The 17,585-nt window shown below is 46.7% G+C and overlaps 1 protein-coding gene across 4 annotated transcripts in view; it reads right to left on the bottom strand.

Moving 5' to 3' along the window:
• The window catches only part of LOC124023150 (WASH complex subunit 5), a 55,405-nt gene that overhangs the window by 29,431 nt on the left and 8,389 nt on the right, over positions 1-17,585 (bottom strand). For all 4 annotated transcript variants that reach the window (XM_046337683.1, XM_046337682.1, XM_046337684.1 and 1 more), the window contains exons 5-15: positions 17,346-17,446; positions 16,171-16,363; positions 15,243-15,395; positions 14,244-14,357; positions 13,758-13,929; positions 12,357-12,484; positions 11,991-12,120; positions 9,072-9,184; positions 7,182-7,348; positions 1,775-1,850; positions 1,526-1,636 (exon numbers count right to left, since the gene is read on the bottom strand). In XM_046337683.1, coding sequence (XP_046193639.1) covers positions 1,526-1,636; positions 1,775-1,850; positions 7,182-7,348; positions 9,072-9,184; positions 11,991-12,120; positions 12,357-12,484; positions 13,758-13,929; positions 14,244-14,357; positions 15,243-15,395; positions 16,171-16,363; positions 17,346-17,446 — 1,458 coding nt within the window. The remainder of the gene's footprint in view (positions 1-1,525; positions 1,637-1,774; positions 1,851-7,181; positions 7,349-9,071; positions 9,185-11,990; positions 12,121-12,356; positions 12,485-13,757; positions 13,930-14,243; positions 14,358-15,242; positions 15,396-16,170; positions 16,364-17,345; positions 17,447-17,585) is intronic.

Genomic DNA, 17,585 nt, shown 5'->3' on the forward strand with positions numbered 1-17,585 from the left:
GCAGGGACTGGGGGTAGAGAGTAGAGACTAGGGGACTGGGGGTAGGGGCTGGGGGTAGAGAGTAGAGACTAGGGGACTGGGGGTAGGGACTGGGGTAGAGAGTAGAGACTAGGGGACTGGGGGTAGAGAGTAGAGACTAGGGGGCTGGGGGTAAAGAGTAGAAACTAGGGGACTGGGGGTAGATAGTAGAGACTAGGGGGCTGGGGTAGAGAGTAGAGACTCGGGGGCTGGGGATAGAGAGTAGAGACTAGGGGCTGGGGGTAGAGACTAGGGGTAGAGAGTAGAGACTAGGGACTGGGGGTAGAGAGTAGAGACTAGGGGGCTGGGGGTAGAGAGTAGAGACTAGGGGGCTGGGGGTAGAGAGTAGAGACTAGGGGGCTGGGGGTAGAGAGTAGAGACTAGGGGGCTGGGGGTAGAGAGTAGAGACTAGGGGGCTGGGGGTAGAGAGTAGAGACTAGGGAGGCTGGGGATAGAGAGTAGAGACTAGGGGGCTGGGGATAGAGAGTAGAGACTATGGGGCTGGGAGTAGAGACTAGGGGGCTGGGAGTAGAGATTAGAGACTATGGGGCTGGGGGCTGGGGGTAGAGAGTAGAGACTAGGAAGCTGGGGGTATAGAGTAGAGACTAGGGGGCTGAGGAAAGAGAGTAGAGACTAGGGGACTGGGGTAGAGAGTAGATACTAGGGGTAGAGAGTAGCGACTAGGGGGCTGGGGGTAGAGAGTAGAGACTAGGGGGCTGGGGGTAGAGAGTAGAGACTAGGGGGCTGGGGTAGAGAGTAGAGACTCGGGGCTGGGGGTAGAGAGTAGAGACTCGGGGCTGGGGATAGAGAGTAGAGACTAGGGGCTGGGGATAGAGAGTAGAGACTAGGGGGCTGGGGTTAGAGAGTACAGACTAGAGGGCTGGGGATAGAGAGTAGAGACTAGGGAGCTGGGGGTAGAGAGTAGAGACTAGGGGGCTGGGGGTAGAGAGTAGAGACTAGGGGCTGGGGTTAGAGAGTAGAGACTAGAGGGCTGGGGATAGAGAGTAGAGACTAGGGGGCTGGGGATAGAGAGTAGAGACTAGGGGGCTGGGGGTAGAGAGTAGAGACTAGGGGGCTGGGGTTAGAGAGTAGAGACTAGAGGGCTGGGGATAGAGAGTAGAGACTAGGGGGCTGGGGTTAGAGAGTACAGACTAGAGGGCTGGGGATAGAGAGTAGAGACTAGAGGGCTGGGGATAGAGAGTAGAGACTAGAGGGCTGGGGATAGAGAGTAGAGACTAGGGGCTGGGGTTAGAGAGTAGAGACTAGATTGCTGGGGATAGAGAGTAGAGACTAGGGGGCTGGGGTTAGAGAGTACAGACTAGAGGGCTGGGGATAGAGAGTAGAGACTAGAGGGCTGGGGATAGAGAGTAGAGACTAGGGGGCTGGGGATAGAGAGTAGAGACTAGGGGGCTGGGGATAGAGAGTAGAGACTAGGGGGCTGGGGGTAGAGAGTAGAGACTAGGGGGCTGGGGGTAGAGAGTAGAGACTAGGTGCTCCGGGACCATACCTTTCTGACGTAGGTCACCAGTTCCCCGGAGTAGAACTGAGAAACACTGAGCAGATCTGGACTGTTGGCCTGGTTGATACGCAGCAGAGGCAGGTCCAACGCAGACGCCAACTGGAAACATAGATCAATAACAACACGCGTTACAGACCGCATGTTTTCAAACAGGAAATACCCTTTTCCCTTGTTTAGAGGATGAACCTGTGTACTCTACGAAATGTACTGTTTGTGTCCGAGTAGTGAATGGTTGACCTTTAGGAAGGTTGCTCGTAGTTTGGTCACCATGGATGGGTTCACTCTGATACTCTCCTGCATGATGGACGTGAAGCTGGGAAAACAACCAGAGAAAAACATTCAAAATGGCTAATTTATATATTTCTTATTTGACCAGGTTAGTCTCCCTGGGTTCGTCTCCCTGGGTTCGTCTCCCTGGGTTCGTCTCCCTGGGTTCGTCTCCCTGGGTTCGTCTCCCTGGGTTCGTCTCCCTGGGTTCGTCTCCCTGGGTTCGTCTCCCTGGGTTCGTCTCCCTGGGTTCGTCTCCCTGGGTTCGTCTCCCTGGGTTCGTCTCCCTGGGTTCGTCTCCCTGGGTTCGTCTCCCTGGGTTCGTCTCCCTGGGTTCGTCTCCCTGGGTTCGTCTCCCTGGGTTCGTCTCCCTGGGTTCGTCTCCCTGGGTTCGTCTCCCTGGGTTCGTCTCCCTGGGTTCGTCTCCCTGGGTTCTTATTTGACCGGGTTAGTCTCCCTGGGTTCTTATTTGACTAGGTTAGTCTCCCTGGGTTAGTCTCCCTGGGTTCTTATTTGACCAGGTTAGTCTCCCTGGGTTCTTATTTGACCAGGTTAGTCTCCCTGGGTTCATATTTGACCAGGTTAGTCTCCCTGGGTTCTTATTTGACCAGGTTAGTCTCCCTGGGTTCTTATTTGACCAGGTTAGTCTCCCTGGGTTCTTATTTGACCAGGTTAGTCTGACTGGGTTCTTATTTGACCAGGTTAGTCTGACTGGGTTCTTATTTGACCAGGTTAGTCTGACTGGGTTCGTATTTGACCAGGTTAGTCTCCCTGGGTTAGTCTCCCTGGGTTCTTATTTGACCAGGTTAGTCTCCCTGGGTTCTTATTTGACCAGGTTAGTCTCCCTGGGTTCTTATTTGACCAGGTTAGTCTCCCTGGGTTAGTCTCCCTGGGTTCTTATTTGACCAGGTTAGTCTGACTGGGTTCTTATTTGACCAGGTTAGTCTCCCTGGGTTCTTATTTGACCAGGTTAGTCTCCCTGGGTTAGTCTCCCTGGGTTCTTATTTGACCAGGTTAGTCTGACTGGGTTCTTATTTGACCAGGTTAGTCTCCCTGGGTTCTTATTTGACCAGGTTAGTCTCCCTGGGTTAGTCTCACTGGGTTCTTATTTGACCAGGTTAGTCTGACTGGGTTCTTATATGACCAGGTTAGTCTCCCTGGGTTCTTATTTGACCAGGTTAGTCTGACTGGGTTCTTATTTGACCAGGTTAGTCTCCCTGGGTTAGTCTGACTGGGTTCTTATTTGACCAGGTTAGTCTCCCTGGGTTTCTATTTGACCAGGTTAGTCTGACTGGGTTCTTATTTGACCAGGTTAGTCTCCCTGGGTTCTTATTTGACCAGGTTAGTCTCCCTGGGTTCTTATTTGACCAGGTTAGTCGCCCTGGGTTCTTATTTGACCAGGTTAGTCTCCCTGGGTTCTTATTTGACCAGGTTAGTCTCCCTGGGTTCTTATTTGACCAGGTTAGTCTCCCTGGGTTCTTATTTGACCAGGTTAGTCTCCCTGGGTTCTTATTTGACCAGGTTAGTCTCCCTGGGTTCTTATTTGACCAGGTTAGTCTCCCTGGGTTAGTCTCCCTGGGTTCTTATTTGACCAGGTTAGTCTCCCTGGGTTTCTATTTGACCAGGTTAGTCTGACTGGGTTCTTATTTGACCAGGTTAGTCTCCCTGGGTTCTTATTTGACCAGGTTAGTCTCCCTGGGTTCTTATTTGACCAGGTTAGTCTCCCTGGGTTCTTATTTGACCAGGTTAGTCTCCCTGGGTTCTTATTTGACCAGGTTAGTCTCCCTGGGTTCTTATTTGACCAGGTTAGTCTCCCTGGGTTCTTATTTGACCAGGTTAGTCTCCCTGGGTTCTTATTTGACCAGGTTAGTCTCCCTGGGTTCTTATTTGACCAGGTTAGTCTCCCTGGGTTAGTCTCCCTGGGTTCTTATTTGACCAGGTTAGTCTCCCTGGGTTCTTATTTGACCAGGTTAGTCTCCCTGGGTTTCTATTTGACCAGGTTAGTCTGACTGGGTTCTTATTTGACCAGGTTAGTCTCCCTGGGTTAGTCTCCCTGGGTTCTTATTTGACCAGGTTAGTCTGACTGGGTTCTTATTTGACCAGGTTAGTCTCCCTGGGTTCTTATTTGACCAGGTTAGTCTCCCTGGGTTAGTCTCCCTGGGTTCTTATTTGACCAGGTTAGTCTCCCTGGGTTCTTATTTGACCAGGTTAGTCTCCCTGGGTTTCTATTTGACCAGGTTAGTCTGACTGGGTTCTTATTTGACCAGGTTAGTCTCCCTGGGTTAGTCTCCCTGGGTTCTTATTTGACCAGGTTAGTCTGACTGGGTTCTTATTTGACCAGGTTAGTCTCCCTGGGTTCTTATTTGACCAGGTTAGTCTCCCTGGGTTAGTCTCACTGGGTTCTTATTTGACCAGGTTAGTCTGACTGGGTTCTTATATGACCAGGTTAGTCTCCCTGGGTTATTATTTGACCAGGTTAGTCTGACTGGGTTCTTATTTGACCAGGTTAGTCTCCCTGGGTTAGTCTCCCTGGGTTAGTCTCCCTGGGTTAGTCTCCCTGGGTTAGTCTCCCTGGGTTAGTCTGACTGGGTTCTTATTTGACCAGGTTAGTCTCCCTGGGTTCTTATTTGACCAGGTTAGTCTGACTGGGTTCTTATTTGACCAGGTTAGTCTCCCTGGGTTCTTATTTGACCAGGTTAGTCTCCCTGGGTTCTTATTTGACCAGGTTAGTCTCCCTGGGTTCTTATTTGACCAGGTTAGTCTCCCTGGGTTCTTATTTGACCAGGTTAGTCTCCCTGGGTTCTTATTTGACCAGGTTAGTCTCCCTGGGTTAGTCTCCCTGGGTTCTTATTTGACCAGGTTAGTCTCCCTGGGTTCTTATTTGACCAGGTTAGTCTCCCTGGGTTTCTATTTGACCAGGTTAGTCTGACTGGGTTCTTATTTGACCAGGTTAGTCTCCCTGGGTTCTTATTTGACCAGGTTAGTCTCCCTGGGTTCTTATTTGACCAGGTTAGTCTCCCTGGGTTAGTCTCCCTGGGTTCTTATTTGACCAGGTTAGTCTCCCTGGGTTCTTATTTGACCAGGTTAGTCTCCCTGGGTTTCTATTTGACCAGGTTAGTCTGACTGGGTTCTTATTTGACCAGGTTAGTCTGACTGGGTTCTTATTTGACCAGGTTAGTCTGACTGGGTTCTTATTTGACCAGGTTAGTCTCCCTGGGTTCTTATTTGACCAGGTTAGTCTCCCTGGGTTCTTATTTGACCAGGTTAGTCTCCCTGGGTTCTTATTTGACCAGGTTAGTCTGACTGGGTTCATATTTCATGGTGATCAGAACCATTCATAACCCCTACCTGTCTATGATCTGCCATGCGTAGGACAGGTCTCCTACTATCTGCATGGTGATCAGGGCCATTCATAACCCATTCATAACCCCTACCTGTCTATGATCTGCCATGCGTAGGACAGGTCTCCTACTATCTGCATGGTGATCAGGGCCATTCATAACCCATTCATAACCCCTACCTGTCTATGATCTGCCATGCGTAGGACAGGTCTCCTACTATCTGCATGGTGATCAGAACCATTCATAACCCCTACCTGTCTATGATCTGCCATGCGTAGGACAGGTCTCCTACTATCTGCATGGTGATCAGAACCATTCATAACCCATTCATAACCCATTCATAACCCATACCTGTCTATGATCTGCCATGCGTAGGACAGGTCTCCTACTATCTGCATGGTGATCAGAACCATTCATAACCCATTCATAACCCCTACCTGTCTATGATCTGCCATGCGTAGGACAGGTCTCCTACTATCTGCATGGTGATCAGAACCATTCATAACCCCTACCTGTCTATGGTCTGCCATGCGTAGGACAGGTCTCCTACTATCTGCATGGTGATCAGAACCATTCATAACCCCTACCCGTCTATGATCTGCCATGCGTAGGACAGGTCTCCTACTATCTGCATGGTGATCAGAACCATTCATAACCCCTACCTGTCTATGATCTGCCATGCGTAGGACAGGTCTCCTACTATCTGCATGGTGATCAGAACCATTCATAACCCCTACCTGTCTATGATCTGTCATGCGTAGGACAGGTCTCCTACTATCTGCATGGTGATCAGAACCATTCATAACACCTACCTGTCTATGATCTGCCATGAGTAGGACAGCTCTCCTACTATCTGCATGGTGATCAGAACCATTCATAACCCCTACCTGTCTATGATCTGCCATGAGTAGGACAGGTCTCCTACTATCTGCATGGTGATCAGAACCATTCATAACCCATTCATAACCCCTACCTGTCTATGATCTGCCATGAGTAGGACAGGTCTCCTACTATCTGCATGGTGATCAGAACCATTCATAACCCATTCATAACCCCTACCTGTCTATGATCTGCCATGCATAGGACAGGTCTCCTACTATCTGCATGGTGATCAGAACCATTCATAACCCATTCATAACCCCTACCTGTCTATGATCTGCCATGCGTAGGACAGGTCTCCTACTATCTGCATGGTGATCAGAACCATTCATAACCCCTACCTGTCTATGATCTGCCATGCGTAGGACAGGTCTCCTACTATCTGCATGGTGATCAGAACCATTCATAACCACTACCTGTCTATGATCTGCCATGCGTAGGACAGGTCTCCTACTATCTGCATGGTGATCAGAACCATTCATAACCCATTCATAACCCATTTATAACCACTACCTGTCTATGATCTGCCACGCGTAGGACAGGTCTCCTACTATCTGCATGGTGATCAGAACCATTCATAACCCCTACCTGTCTATGATCTGCCATGCGTAGGACAGGTCTCCTACTATCTGCATGGTGATCAGAACCATTCATAACCCATTCATAACCCATTTATAACCCATTTATAACCCCTACCTGTCTATGATCTGCCATGCGTAGGACAGGTCTCCTACTATCTGCATGTTGATCAGAACCATTCATAACCCATTCATAACCCCTACCTGTCTATGATCTGCCATGCGTAGGACAGGTCTCCTACTATCTGCATGGTGATCAGAACCATTCATAACCCCTACCTGTCTATGATCTGCCATGCGTAGGACAGGTCTCCTACTATCTGCATGGTGATCAGAACCATTCATAACCCCTACCTGTCTATGATCTGCCATGCGTAGGACAGGTCTCCTACTATCTGCATGGTGATCAGAACCATTCATAACCACTACCTGTCTATGATCTGCCATGCGTAGGACAGGTCTCCTACTATCTGCATGGTGATCAGAACCATTCATAACCCCTACCTGTCTATGATCTGCCATGCGTAGGACAGGTCTCCTACTATCTGCATGGTGATCAGGGCCATTCATAACCCCTACCTGTCTATGATCTGCCATGCGTAGGACAGGTCTCCTACTATCTGCATGGTGATCAGAACCTCCTCCTTGATGTTGATGGTCCTGATCATCTGGTGAAGGAACTTCCTGGTGTCAGCCAGGAACTGACACACCTGCAGGTTGGACTCCAACTGGTGGAACTCTTGAACCTGAGCACAGGTAAGGAGAGGACAGGAAGTCAAGGTTTATTGGTAAGGAGAGGACAGGAAGTCAGGGTTTATAAGTAAGGAGAGGACAGGAAATCAGGGTTTATAAGTAAGGAGAGGACAGGAAATCAGGGTTTATAGGTAAGGAGAGGAAGTCAGGGTTTATTGGTAAGGAGAGGACAGGAAGTCAGGCTATATAGGTAAGGAGAGGACAGGAAATCAGGGTTCATCGGTAAGGAGAGGACAGGAAGTCAGGGTATATTGGTAAGGAGAGGACAGGAACTCAGGGTTTATAGGTAAGGAGTGGACAGGAAGTCCGGGTTCATAGGTAAGGAGAGGACAGGAAATCAGGGTTCATAGGTAAGGAGAGGACAGGAAGTCCGGGTTCATAGGTAAGGAGAGGACAGGAAATCAGGGTTCATAGGTAAGGAGAGGACAGGAAATCAGGGTTCATAGGTAAGGAGAGGACAGGAAGTCAGGGTTTATATAGTCTCCTGTTTCCACACTTCCAAGTCTCTTATCCACTCGGCTGGTAGAATGAAAATGAGAAAAGTTTTGCTTTTCACTGAAAAGTTACAACATATTTTTGGACAAAGCAGCATCCTTGTATATCAAATCAAAGGGATACAAATGTCTAAGAGTGTTACCATGTAACGGTCACTAAGAGTATTACCATTTAACGGTCACTAAGAGTGTTACCATGTAACGGTCACTGAGAGTGTTACCATGTAACGGTCACTAAGAGTGTTACCACGTAACGGTCACTAAGAGTGTTACCACGTAACAGTCACTAAGAGTGTTACCACGTAACGGTCACTAAGAGTGTTACCACGTAACGGTCACTAAGAGTGTTACCACGTAACGGTCACTAAGAGTGTTACCACGTAACGGTCACTAAGAGTGTTACCACGTAACGGTCACTAAGAGTGTTACCATGTAAGAGTGTTACCACGTAACGGTCACTAAGAGTGTTACCATGTAAGAGTGTTACCACGTAACGGTCACTAAGAGTGTTACCATGTAAGAGTGTTACCACGTAACGGTCACTAAGAGTGTTACCACGTAACGGTCACTAAGAGTGTTACCACGTAACGGTCACTAAGAGTGTTACCACGTAACGGTCACTAAGAGTGTTACCACGTAACGGTCACTAAGAGTGTTACCACGTAACGGTCACTAAGAGTGTTACCACGTAACGGTCACTAAGAGTGTTACCACGTAACGGTCACTAAGAGTGTTACCACGTAACGGTCACTAAGAGTGTTACCACGTAACGGTCACTAAGAGTGTTACCACGTAACGGTCACTAAGAGTGTTACCACGTAACGGTCACTAAGAGTGTTACCACGTAACGGTCACTAAGAGTGTTACCACGTAACGGTCACTAAGAGTGTTACCACGTAACGGTCACTAAGAGTGTTACCACGTAACGGTCACTAAGAGTGTTACCATGTAACGGTCACTAAGAGTGTTACCATGTAACGGTCACTAAGAGTGTTACCATGTAACGGTCACTGAGAGTGTTACCATGTAACGGTCACTGAGAGTGTTACCATGTAACGGTCACTGAGAGTGTTACCATGTAACGGTCACTAAGAGTGTTACCATGTAACGGTCACTAAGAGTGTTACCATGTAACGGTCACTAAGAGTATAACCCAGAGATAACATAACTGTACTCTTGTTCCCGTTCTAGTCGTTGTTTGCGGTGAATTTCCCAGCCTCACCTCTACGAGGGCCTGTATCAGCTGAACGGTCTTCCTGCCTGCCGCAGTGGAGTCCTCGTAGTTCAGAGACTCGATCTGCTTCGAGATCTCCCTGAACCATGCCTGCAGGTTCTCTGTTCAACACAACAACAACCGCGTCAACAACACACATCAACATCTAGCGCGTTTAGAATGGAAGTATGGCATAGTGAGATCAGCTTTCACTATTGCAACAGGAATAAGTATGGTACAGTGAGCCATCAACAGGAATAAGTATGGTAGTGAGCCTGCATCAGGAATAAGTATGGGACAGTGAGCCATCAACAGGAATAAGTATGGGACAGTGAGCCTGCAACAGGAATAAGTACGGGACAGTGAGCCTGCAACAGGAATAGGCATGGTACAGTGAGCCTGCAACAGGAATAAGTATGGGACAATGAGCCTGCAACAGGAATAAGTATGGGACAGTGAGCCTGCAACAGGAATAAGTATGGGACAGTGAGCCTGCAACAGGAATAAGTACGGGACAGTGAGCCTGCAACAGGATTAAGTACGGTACAGTGAGCCTGCAACAGGATTAAGTACGGTACAGTGAGCCTGCAACAGGATTAAGTACGGTACAGTGAGCCTGCAACAGGAATAAGTACGGTACAGTGAGCCTGCAACAGGAATAGGCATGGTACAGTGAGCCTGCAACTGGAATAAGTATGGGACAGTGAGCCTTCAACAGGAATAGGTATGGTACAGTGAGCCTGCAACAGGAATAAGTACGGTACAGTGAACCTGCAACAGGAATAAGTACGGTACAGTGAGCCTGCAACAGGAATAAGTATGGTACAGTGAACCTGCAACAGGAATAAGTATTATACAGTGAGCCTGCAACAGGAATAAGTATGGTACAGTGAGCCTGCAACAGGAATAGCTATGGTACAGTGAGCCTGCAACAGGAAGAAGTATTGTACAGTGAGCCTGCAACAGGAAGAAGTATGGTACAGTGAGCCTGCAACAGGAATAGCTATGGTACAGTGAGCCACAAGCTTTTAAGAGCATGTACACTGACTACACAAAACATTAGGAACACCTTCCTAATATTGAGTTGCACCCCCTTTTCCTCTCAGAACAGCCTCAGTTTGCCGGGGCCGTGGACTCCACAAGGTGTCGAAGGCGATCAAACGGGATGTTGGACCATGTTGACTCCAATGCTTCCCTCAGATTGGGTGGTGGACCATGTTGACTCCAATGCTTCCCTCAGATTGGACCATGTTGACTCCAATGCTTCCCTCAGATTGGACCATGTTGACTCCAATGCTTCCCTCCGATTGGGTGGTGGACCATGTTGACTCCAATGCTTCCCACCGATTGGGTGGTGGACCATGTTGACTCCAATGCTTCCCACCGATTGGACCATGTTGACTCCCATGCTTCCCACCGATTGGGTGGTGGACCAGTCTTGATACACACGGGAAACTGTTGAGCGTGAAAAACCCAGCAGCGTTGCAGTTCTTGACACAAACCGGGGCGCCTGTCACCTACTACCGTAACCCCGTTCAAAAGGCATTTCAATCTTCTGTCTTGCCCATTCACCCTCTAAATGGCACACATACACAATCCATGTCTCAATTGTATCAAGGCTTAAAAATCCTTCTTTAACCCGTCTCCTCCCCTTCATCTACACTGATTGAAGTGGATTTAACAAGTGACATCAATAAGGGATCATATCTTTCACCTGGATTCACCTGGTGAGTCAATGTCATGGAAAGAGCAGGTGTTCCTAATGCTTTGTCCAGTCAGTGTACAGTATACCTCACACATATCAACAGTTTCAGTGATTGACTCCAACCAGAAGTCACAATAAAAGTACGGAGTCCAGATTGTGAACTACCAGCTGTGGTAATTATGGTGTGTTTTAATGTCGAACTACCAGCTGTGGTAATTACGTGTGTTTTAATGTCGAACTACCAGCTGTGGTAATTATGGTGTGTTTTAATGTCGAACTACCAGCTGTGGTAATTATGTGTGTTTTAATGTCGAACTACCAGCTGTGGTAATTATGTGTGTTTTAATGTCGAACTACCAGCTGTGGTAATTATGGTGTGTTTTAATGTCGAACTAGCAGCTGTGGTAATTATGGTGTGTTTTAATGTCGAACTAGCAGCTGTGGTAATTATGGTGTGTTTTAATGTCGAACTAGCAGCTGTGGTAATTATGGTGTGTTTTAATGTCGAACTAGCAGCTGTGGTAATTATGGTGTGTTTTAATGTCGAACTACCAGCTGTGGTAATTATGGTGTGTTTTAATGTCGAACTACCAGCTGTGGTAATTATGGTGTGTTTTAATGTCGAACTACCAGCTGTGGTAATTATGGTGTGTTTTAATGTCGAACTACCAGCTGTGGTAATTATGGTGTGTTTTAATGTCGAACTACCAGCTGTGGTAATATGGTGTGTTTTCATGTCGAACTACCAGCTGTGGTAATTATGGTGTGTTTTCATGTCGAACTACCAGCTGTGGTAATTATGGTGTGTTTTCATGTCGAACTACCAGCTGTGGTAATATGGTGTGTTTTCATGTCGAACTACCAGCTGTGGTAATTATGGTGTGTTTTCATGTCGAACTACCAGCTGTGGTAATTATGTGTGTTTTAATGTCGAACTACCAGCTGTGGTAATTATGTGTGTTTTAATGTCGAACTACCAGCTGTGGTAATTATGTGTGTTTTAATGTCGAACTACCAGCTGTGGTAATTACGTGTGTTTTAATGTCGAACTAGCAGCTGTGGTAATTATGGTGTGTTTTCATGTCGAACTACCAGCTGTGGTAATTATGGTGTGTTTTAATGTCGAACTACCAGCTGTGGTAATTATGTTTGTTTTAATGTCGAACTACCAGCTGTGGTAATTATGTGTGTTTCGATGCTAGTTCCGCTATCATCCATCTCACCATTCTTCTCCACTCTGGTTAGAGGCTTGACCCCAGAGAAGACCTCCGCCAGCTCGGTCATCCTCTCAGATCCCTCAGCTCGATAACTCTCCCATTTCAGCTGCTTCTCTGACAGCATCTTCTTGAACATCTGGGAGGGAAAATATACAGGGGGGGCAGATGGTGAATTCACCATTTATATTCAGAGACCCGATACATCAGGGGGGGGGGGGGGGGCAGATGGTGAATTCACCATTTATATTCAGAGACCCGATACATCAGGGGGGCAGATGGTGAATTCACCATTTATATTCAGAGACCCAACATGTGTTTTTTTATTTTATTGTGTAATTACAACTTGACATATATGATACGGTTCAGACTCACCTCTTTGAGGGTGAACTCAAACTGGGCGGTGTCTAGGAGAACCTGGAACAGGATCTTGGGGTTGTACTTGGAGTCGTTGATCACCTGGTCTTTGATCTGGCGCAGACGCTTGTTGTTGGGATCATAGGCTGCAAGAAGAAAAGACAACGCAGTTTAGGAATATAGTACCGCCTGGCGTTACACAGCGCCGCCTGGTGTAATATAGGATCACCTGGCGTGATATAGGAGCACCCTGGCGTGATACAGGAGCACCCTGGCGTGATACAGGAGCACCCTGGCGTGATACAGGAGCACCTGGCGTGATACAGGAGCACCTGGCGTGATACAGGAGCACCTGGCGTGATACAGGAGCACCTGGCGTGATATAGGAGCACCTGGCGTGATACAGCGCCGCCTGGCGTGATACAGCGCCGCCTGGCGTGATACAGGAGCGCCTGGCGTGATATAGGAGCGCCTGGCGTGATATAGGAGCGCCTGGCGTGATACAGGAGCGCCTGGCGTGATACAGGAGCGCCTGGCGTGATACAGGAGCGCCTGGCGTGATACAGGAGCGCCTGGCGTGATACAGGAGCGCCTGGCCTGATACAGGAGCGCCTGGCCTGATACAGGAGCGCCTGGCCTGATACAGGAGCGCCTGGCGTGATATAGGAGCGCCTGGCCTGATATAGGAGCGCCTGGCCTGATATAGGAGCACCCTGGCGTGATATAGGAGCGCCTGGTGTGATATAGGAGCACCTATATATATTCATAAGGCCTTTACGGATGCTTCCTGAACCCTTTACGGATGCTTCCTGAACCCTTTACGGATGCTTCCTGAACCCTTTACGGATGCTTCCTGAACCCTTTACGGATGCTTCCTGAACCCTTTACGGATGCTTCCTGAACCCTTTACGGATGCTTCCTGAACCCTTTACGGATGCTTCCTGAACCCTTTACGGATGCTTCCTGAACCCTTTACGGATGCTTCCTGAACCCTTTACGGATGCTTCCTGAACCCTTTACGGATGCTTCCTGAACCCTTTATGGATGCTTCCTGAACCGTTAATGGATGCTTCATGAACCCTTTATGGATGCTTCATGAACCCTTTATGGATGCTTCATGAACCCTTTATGGATGCTTCATGAACCCTTTATGGATGCTTCATGAACCCTTTATGGATGCTTCATGAACCCTTTATGGATGCTTCATGAACCCTTTATGGATGCTTCATGAACCCTTCATAAGGCCTTTATGGATGCTTCCTGAACCCTTCATAAGGCCTTTATGGATGCTTCATGAACCCTTCATAAGGCCTTTATGGATGCTTTGTGAACCCTTCATAAGGCCTTTATTAATGCTTCCATAAATCAGTAGTAACCTCATTTGATGCATGGACCTAGACGCCAACAGAAAGGCCCTACCTGAGTCTGCAGTGTGTAGCATCAGCCAGCGTATGGAAACGTTACAGTCCCGGAGACAGTTGAGCAGCTTAGGGACGTTATCCAGGACGATCTCCTCCCTCAGGAACCCTTCCTTCAGCAGCTGCTGGATCTGTGGCCTCAGACCCTCCATGCTGACTGAATAACGACTGGCCTAGAGGAGGGTTGACGTACGGTTGGTTATAGGGTGTTATAACATGGCGGGGGGGGGGGTCATAAGCAGTCCCTCCATGCTGACTGAATAACGACTGGCCTAGAGGAGGGTTGACGTACGGTTGGTTATAGGGTGTTATAACATGGCAGGGGGGGGGGTCATAAGCAGTCCCTCGAACCTTCCACATTTTCCACAACAACTTGTGAAGGATATGATGGGAGAGTCACGTCCGTAGCAAGGCCTGATGGGAAACCCGAGTGAAAACCATTTCACGTAAGCAGACGTTTTGTCAGTAAGCCCGTTCGCCTCCGTACCTGCTCTCTGATATTGGCTGAGTCCAGGGTGTAGTTGAGGGCGATCTTGGCAGCTTTATACGGTTCCCAGGCCTCCACCAGATTCACAGTGATTCCCATGTAGACACTGATGACCTGCAGAGGGAGAAATTGGCAATACTTGAAACCAGCGTAACGGCTGGAGACCGAGGGAAATATACCGCATCAAGACAAACAAGTACTCTAAATGTTTTTCCTAGTATTCAGGGAAGTAGAGATTAGATACAGTCTCTCACCCAGTTATCAGGGAAGTAGAGTTTAGATACAGTCTCTCACCCAGTTAACAGGGAAGTAGAGTCAGTCTCTCACCCAGTTATCAGGGAAGTAGAGTCAGTCTCTCACCCAGTTAACAGGGAAGTAGAGATTAGATACAGTCTCTCACCCAGTTAACAGGGAAGTAGAGTCAGTCTCTCACCCAGTTAACAGGGAAGTAGAGTCAGTCTCTCACCCAGTTAACAGGGAAGTAGAGTCAGTCTCTCACCCAGTTATCAGGGAAGTAGAGTTTAGATGCAGTCTCTCACCCAGTTAACAGGGAAGTAGAGTCAGTCTCTCACCCAGTTATCAGGGAAGTAGAGTTTAGATGCAGTCTCTCACCCAGTTATCAGGGAAGTAGAGTCAGTCTCTCACCCAGTTATCAGGGAAGTAGAGTTTAGATACAGTCTCTCACCCAGTTATCAGGGAAGTAGAGTCAGTCTCTCACCCAGTTATCAGGGAAGTAGAGTCAGTCTCTCACACCCAGTTATCAGGGAAGTAGAGTCAGTCTCTCACACCCAGTTAACAGGGAAGTAGAGTCAGTCTCTCACCCAGTTAACAGGGAAGTAGAGTCAGTCTCTCACCCAGTTAACAGGGAAGTAGAGTCAGTCTCTCACCCAGTTATCAGGGAAGTAGAGTTTAGATACAGTCTCTCACCCAGTTAACAGGGAAGTAGAGTCGTCTCTCACCCAGTTATCAGGGAAGTAGAGTTTAGATACAGTCTCTCACCCAGTTATCAGGGAAGTACTTGTCCACTATCTCCCTCATCTTGGCCTGTTGAGTCTGAAGTATGGAGGGAATGAAGTAGAGACAGACATACAGCATGGCAGCCTGGTTAGCCAACGCTGTGCTTCGGTGCTCAGGCAGAGGGTACGCAGACACCTGGGGGAGACACAGGACAGCTTTAGGAGACACAGGACAGCTTTAGGAGACACAGGACAGCTTTAGGAGACACAGGACAGCTTTAGGAGACACAGGACAGCTTTAGGAGACACATGACAGCTTTAGGAGACACATGACAGCTTTAGGAGACACAGGACAGCTTTAGGAGACACAGCATGATACAAATATATTGAATAAAACATTAAAGACAATGTAATATTGTAGCATTAGTGAGTGTGTAAGAAATGTCATTCAGGTCAAGGATACTAACCACTAGGCTACCCTGGGGGGGGGCATGGTAGCCTAGTGGTTAGAGCGTTGGACTAGTAACCGAAAGGTTGCAAGTTCAAACCCCCGAGCTGACAAGGAACAAATCTGTCGTTCTGCCCCTGAACAGGCAGTTAACCCACTGTTCCCAGGCCGTCATTGAAAAAATAAGAATTTGTTCTTAACTGACTTGCCTGGTTAAATAAAAATAATAAAAATAATAAAAGGGAACCAATGGGGTGTTTACATTACTAACTAGGAGAACAGTGGGTTAGTATGACACGAGTAATTCCTTTTACAAAGAAAACAAATGGTTTAAAAATAATAATAACAACAATAATAACACCAACAACAACAATAATAGTAATAATAACAATAATAATAATAACAATAATAATAACAACAATAATAACAACAACAATAATAACAACAACACCAATAATAATAATAATAACAATAATAATAACAATAATAACAACAACAATAATAATAATAATAACAGTCTTACCTGGTTATAGATGTCATCAGAGCGCAGCCTCCCGATCACCATGCTGATGAAGGTAGAACTGATCGGTACTCTCTGGAAGTAGCTCTCAGGGTAGTTAGCTGGCCGCTTGGCCCCTGATTGGCTGGAGTAGCCAGTACTCCGCAGCAGCTTACAGATGTCATCCAGGTTAGAGTCCGCTGAGGAGCGGGCAGCACTGGACACACAAACAGGACATGTATAGCTAGTAGCACGCTCCAATCAAATGGTTGTTTTTCTTTCATTCAAATTATAGATACTACTACAATACTGTAGTACTACTACAGTATGATAGATAGTAGTATTATAGAGAGTATTACAGTATTATAGAGAGTATTATAGCATTGTAGATAGTACTACAGTATTATAGATAGTAGTAGTATTATAGAGAGTATTACAGTATTATAGAGAGTATTACAGTATTATAGAGAGTATTACAGTATTATAGAGAGTATTACAGTATTGTAGAGAGTATTACAGTATTGTAGATATCATAGTATTATAGATAGTAGTATAGATATCATCATAGTAGTATAGATAGTATTACAGTAGTATAGATAGTACTACAGTATTATAGATAGTACTACAGTATTATAGATAGTACTACAGTATTATAGATAGTACTACAGTATTATAGATAGTACTACAGTATTATAGATAGTACTACAGTATTATAGATAGTACTACAGTATTATAGATAGTACTACAGTATTAGAGAGTATTACAGTATTATAGAGAGTATTACAGATAGTAGTACAGTATTATATATAATAGTATAGATAGTATTACAGTATTATATATAGTAATATAGATAATAATAATAATAATATATGCCATTTAGCAGACGCTTTTATCCAAAGCGACTTACAGTCATGCGTGCATACATTCTACGTATGGGTGGTCCCGGGGATAGAACCCACTACCCTGGCATTACAGTATTATATATAGTAGTATAGATAGTATTGTAGTATTACAGATAGTATTACTGACACCATTAAAGGGTCCCTGACAAAATAACAGAGAGGATTGATTCTTAAAAGGAATGTATAAAGGATGTAGAAGCCATTATAGAGAGTATTATAGATACTATCATAGTATTATAGGATTGTATAAAGGATGTTGAAGCCATTTTCCCCCCAAAACAGCAGCAAAGGTCTCACCTGTATCTATAGTAGGACACCAGCATCCTCTCTCTGACCTCCCCCTCCATCTTCTGGTCAATAACCAACAGCATGACTCCATAGAGATACAGCGCCTCACACTGGTTAACAAGGACACAAACAGCACATGGTAGGACTCTCACATACCTAAAGGACATTCAGGACCTCACACTGGTTAACAAGGAGACACACAACACATCGTAGGACTCTAACATACCTTCAGGACATCGCCAAACATAC

This window comes from Oncorhynchus gorbuscha, unplaced genomic scaffold (genome assembly GCF_021184085.1).
Source record: "Oncorhynchus gorbuscha isolate QuinsamMale2020 ecotype Even-year unplaced genomic scaffold, OgorEven_v1.0 Un_scaffold_1514, whole genome shotgun sequence".
Taxonomy (NCBI): domain Eukaryota; kingdom Metazoa; phylum Chordata; class Actinopteri; order Salmoniformes; family Salmonidae; genus Oncorhynchus; species Oncorhynchus gorbuscha.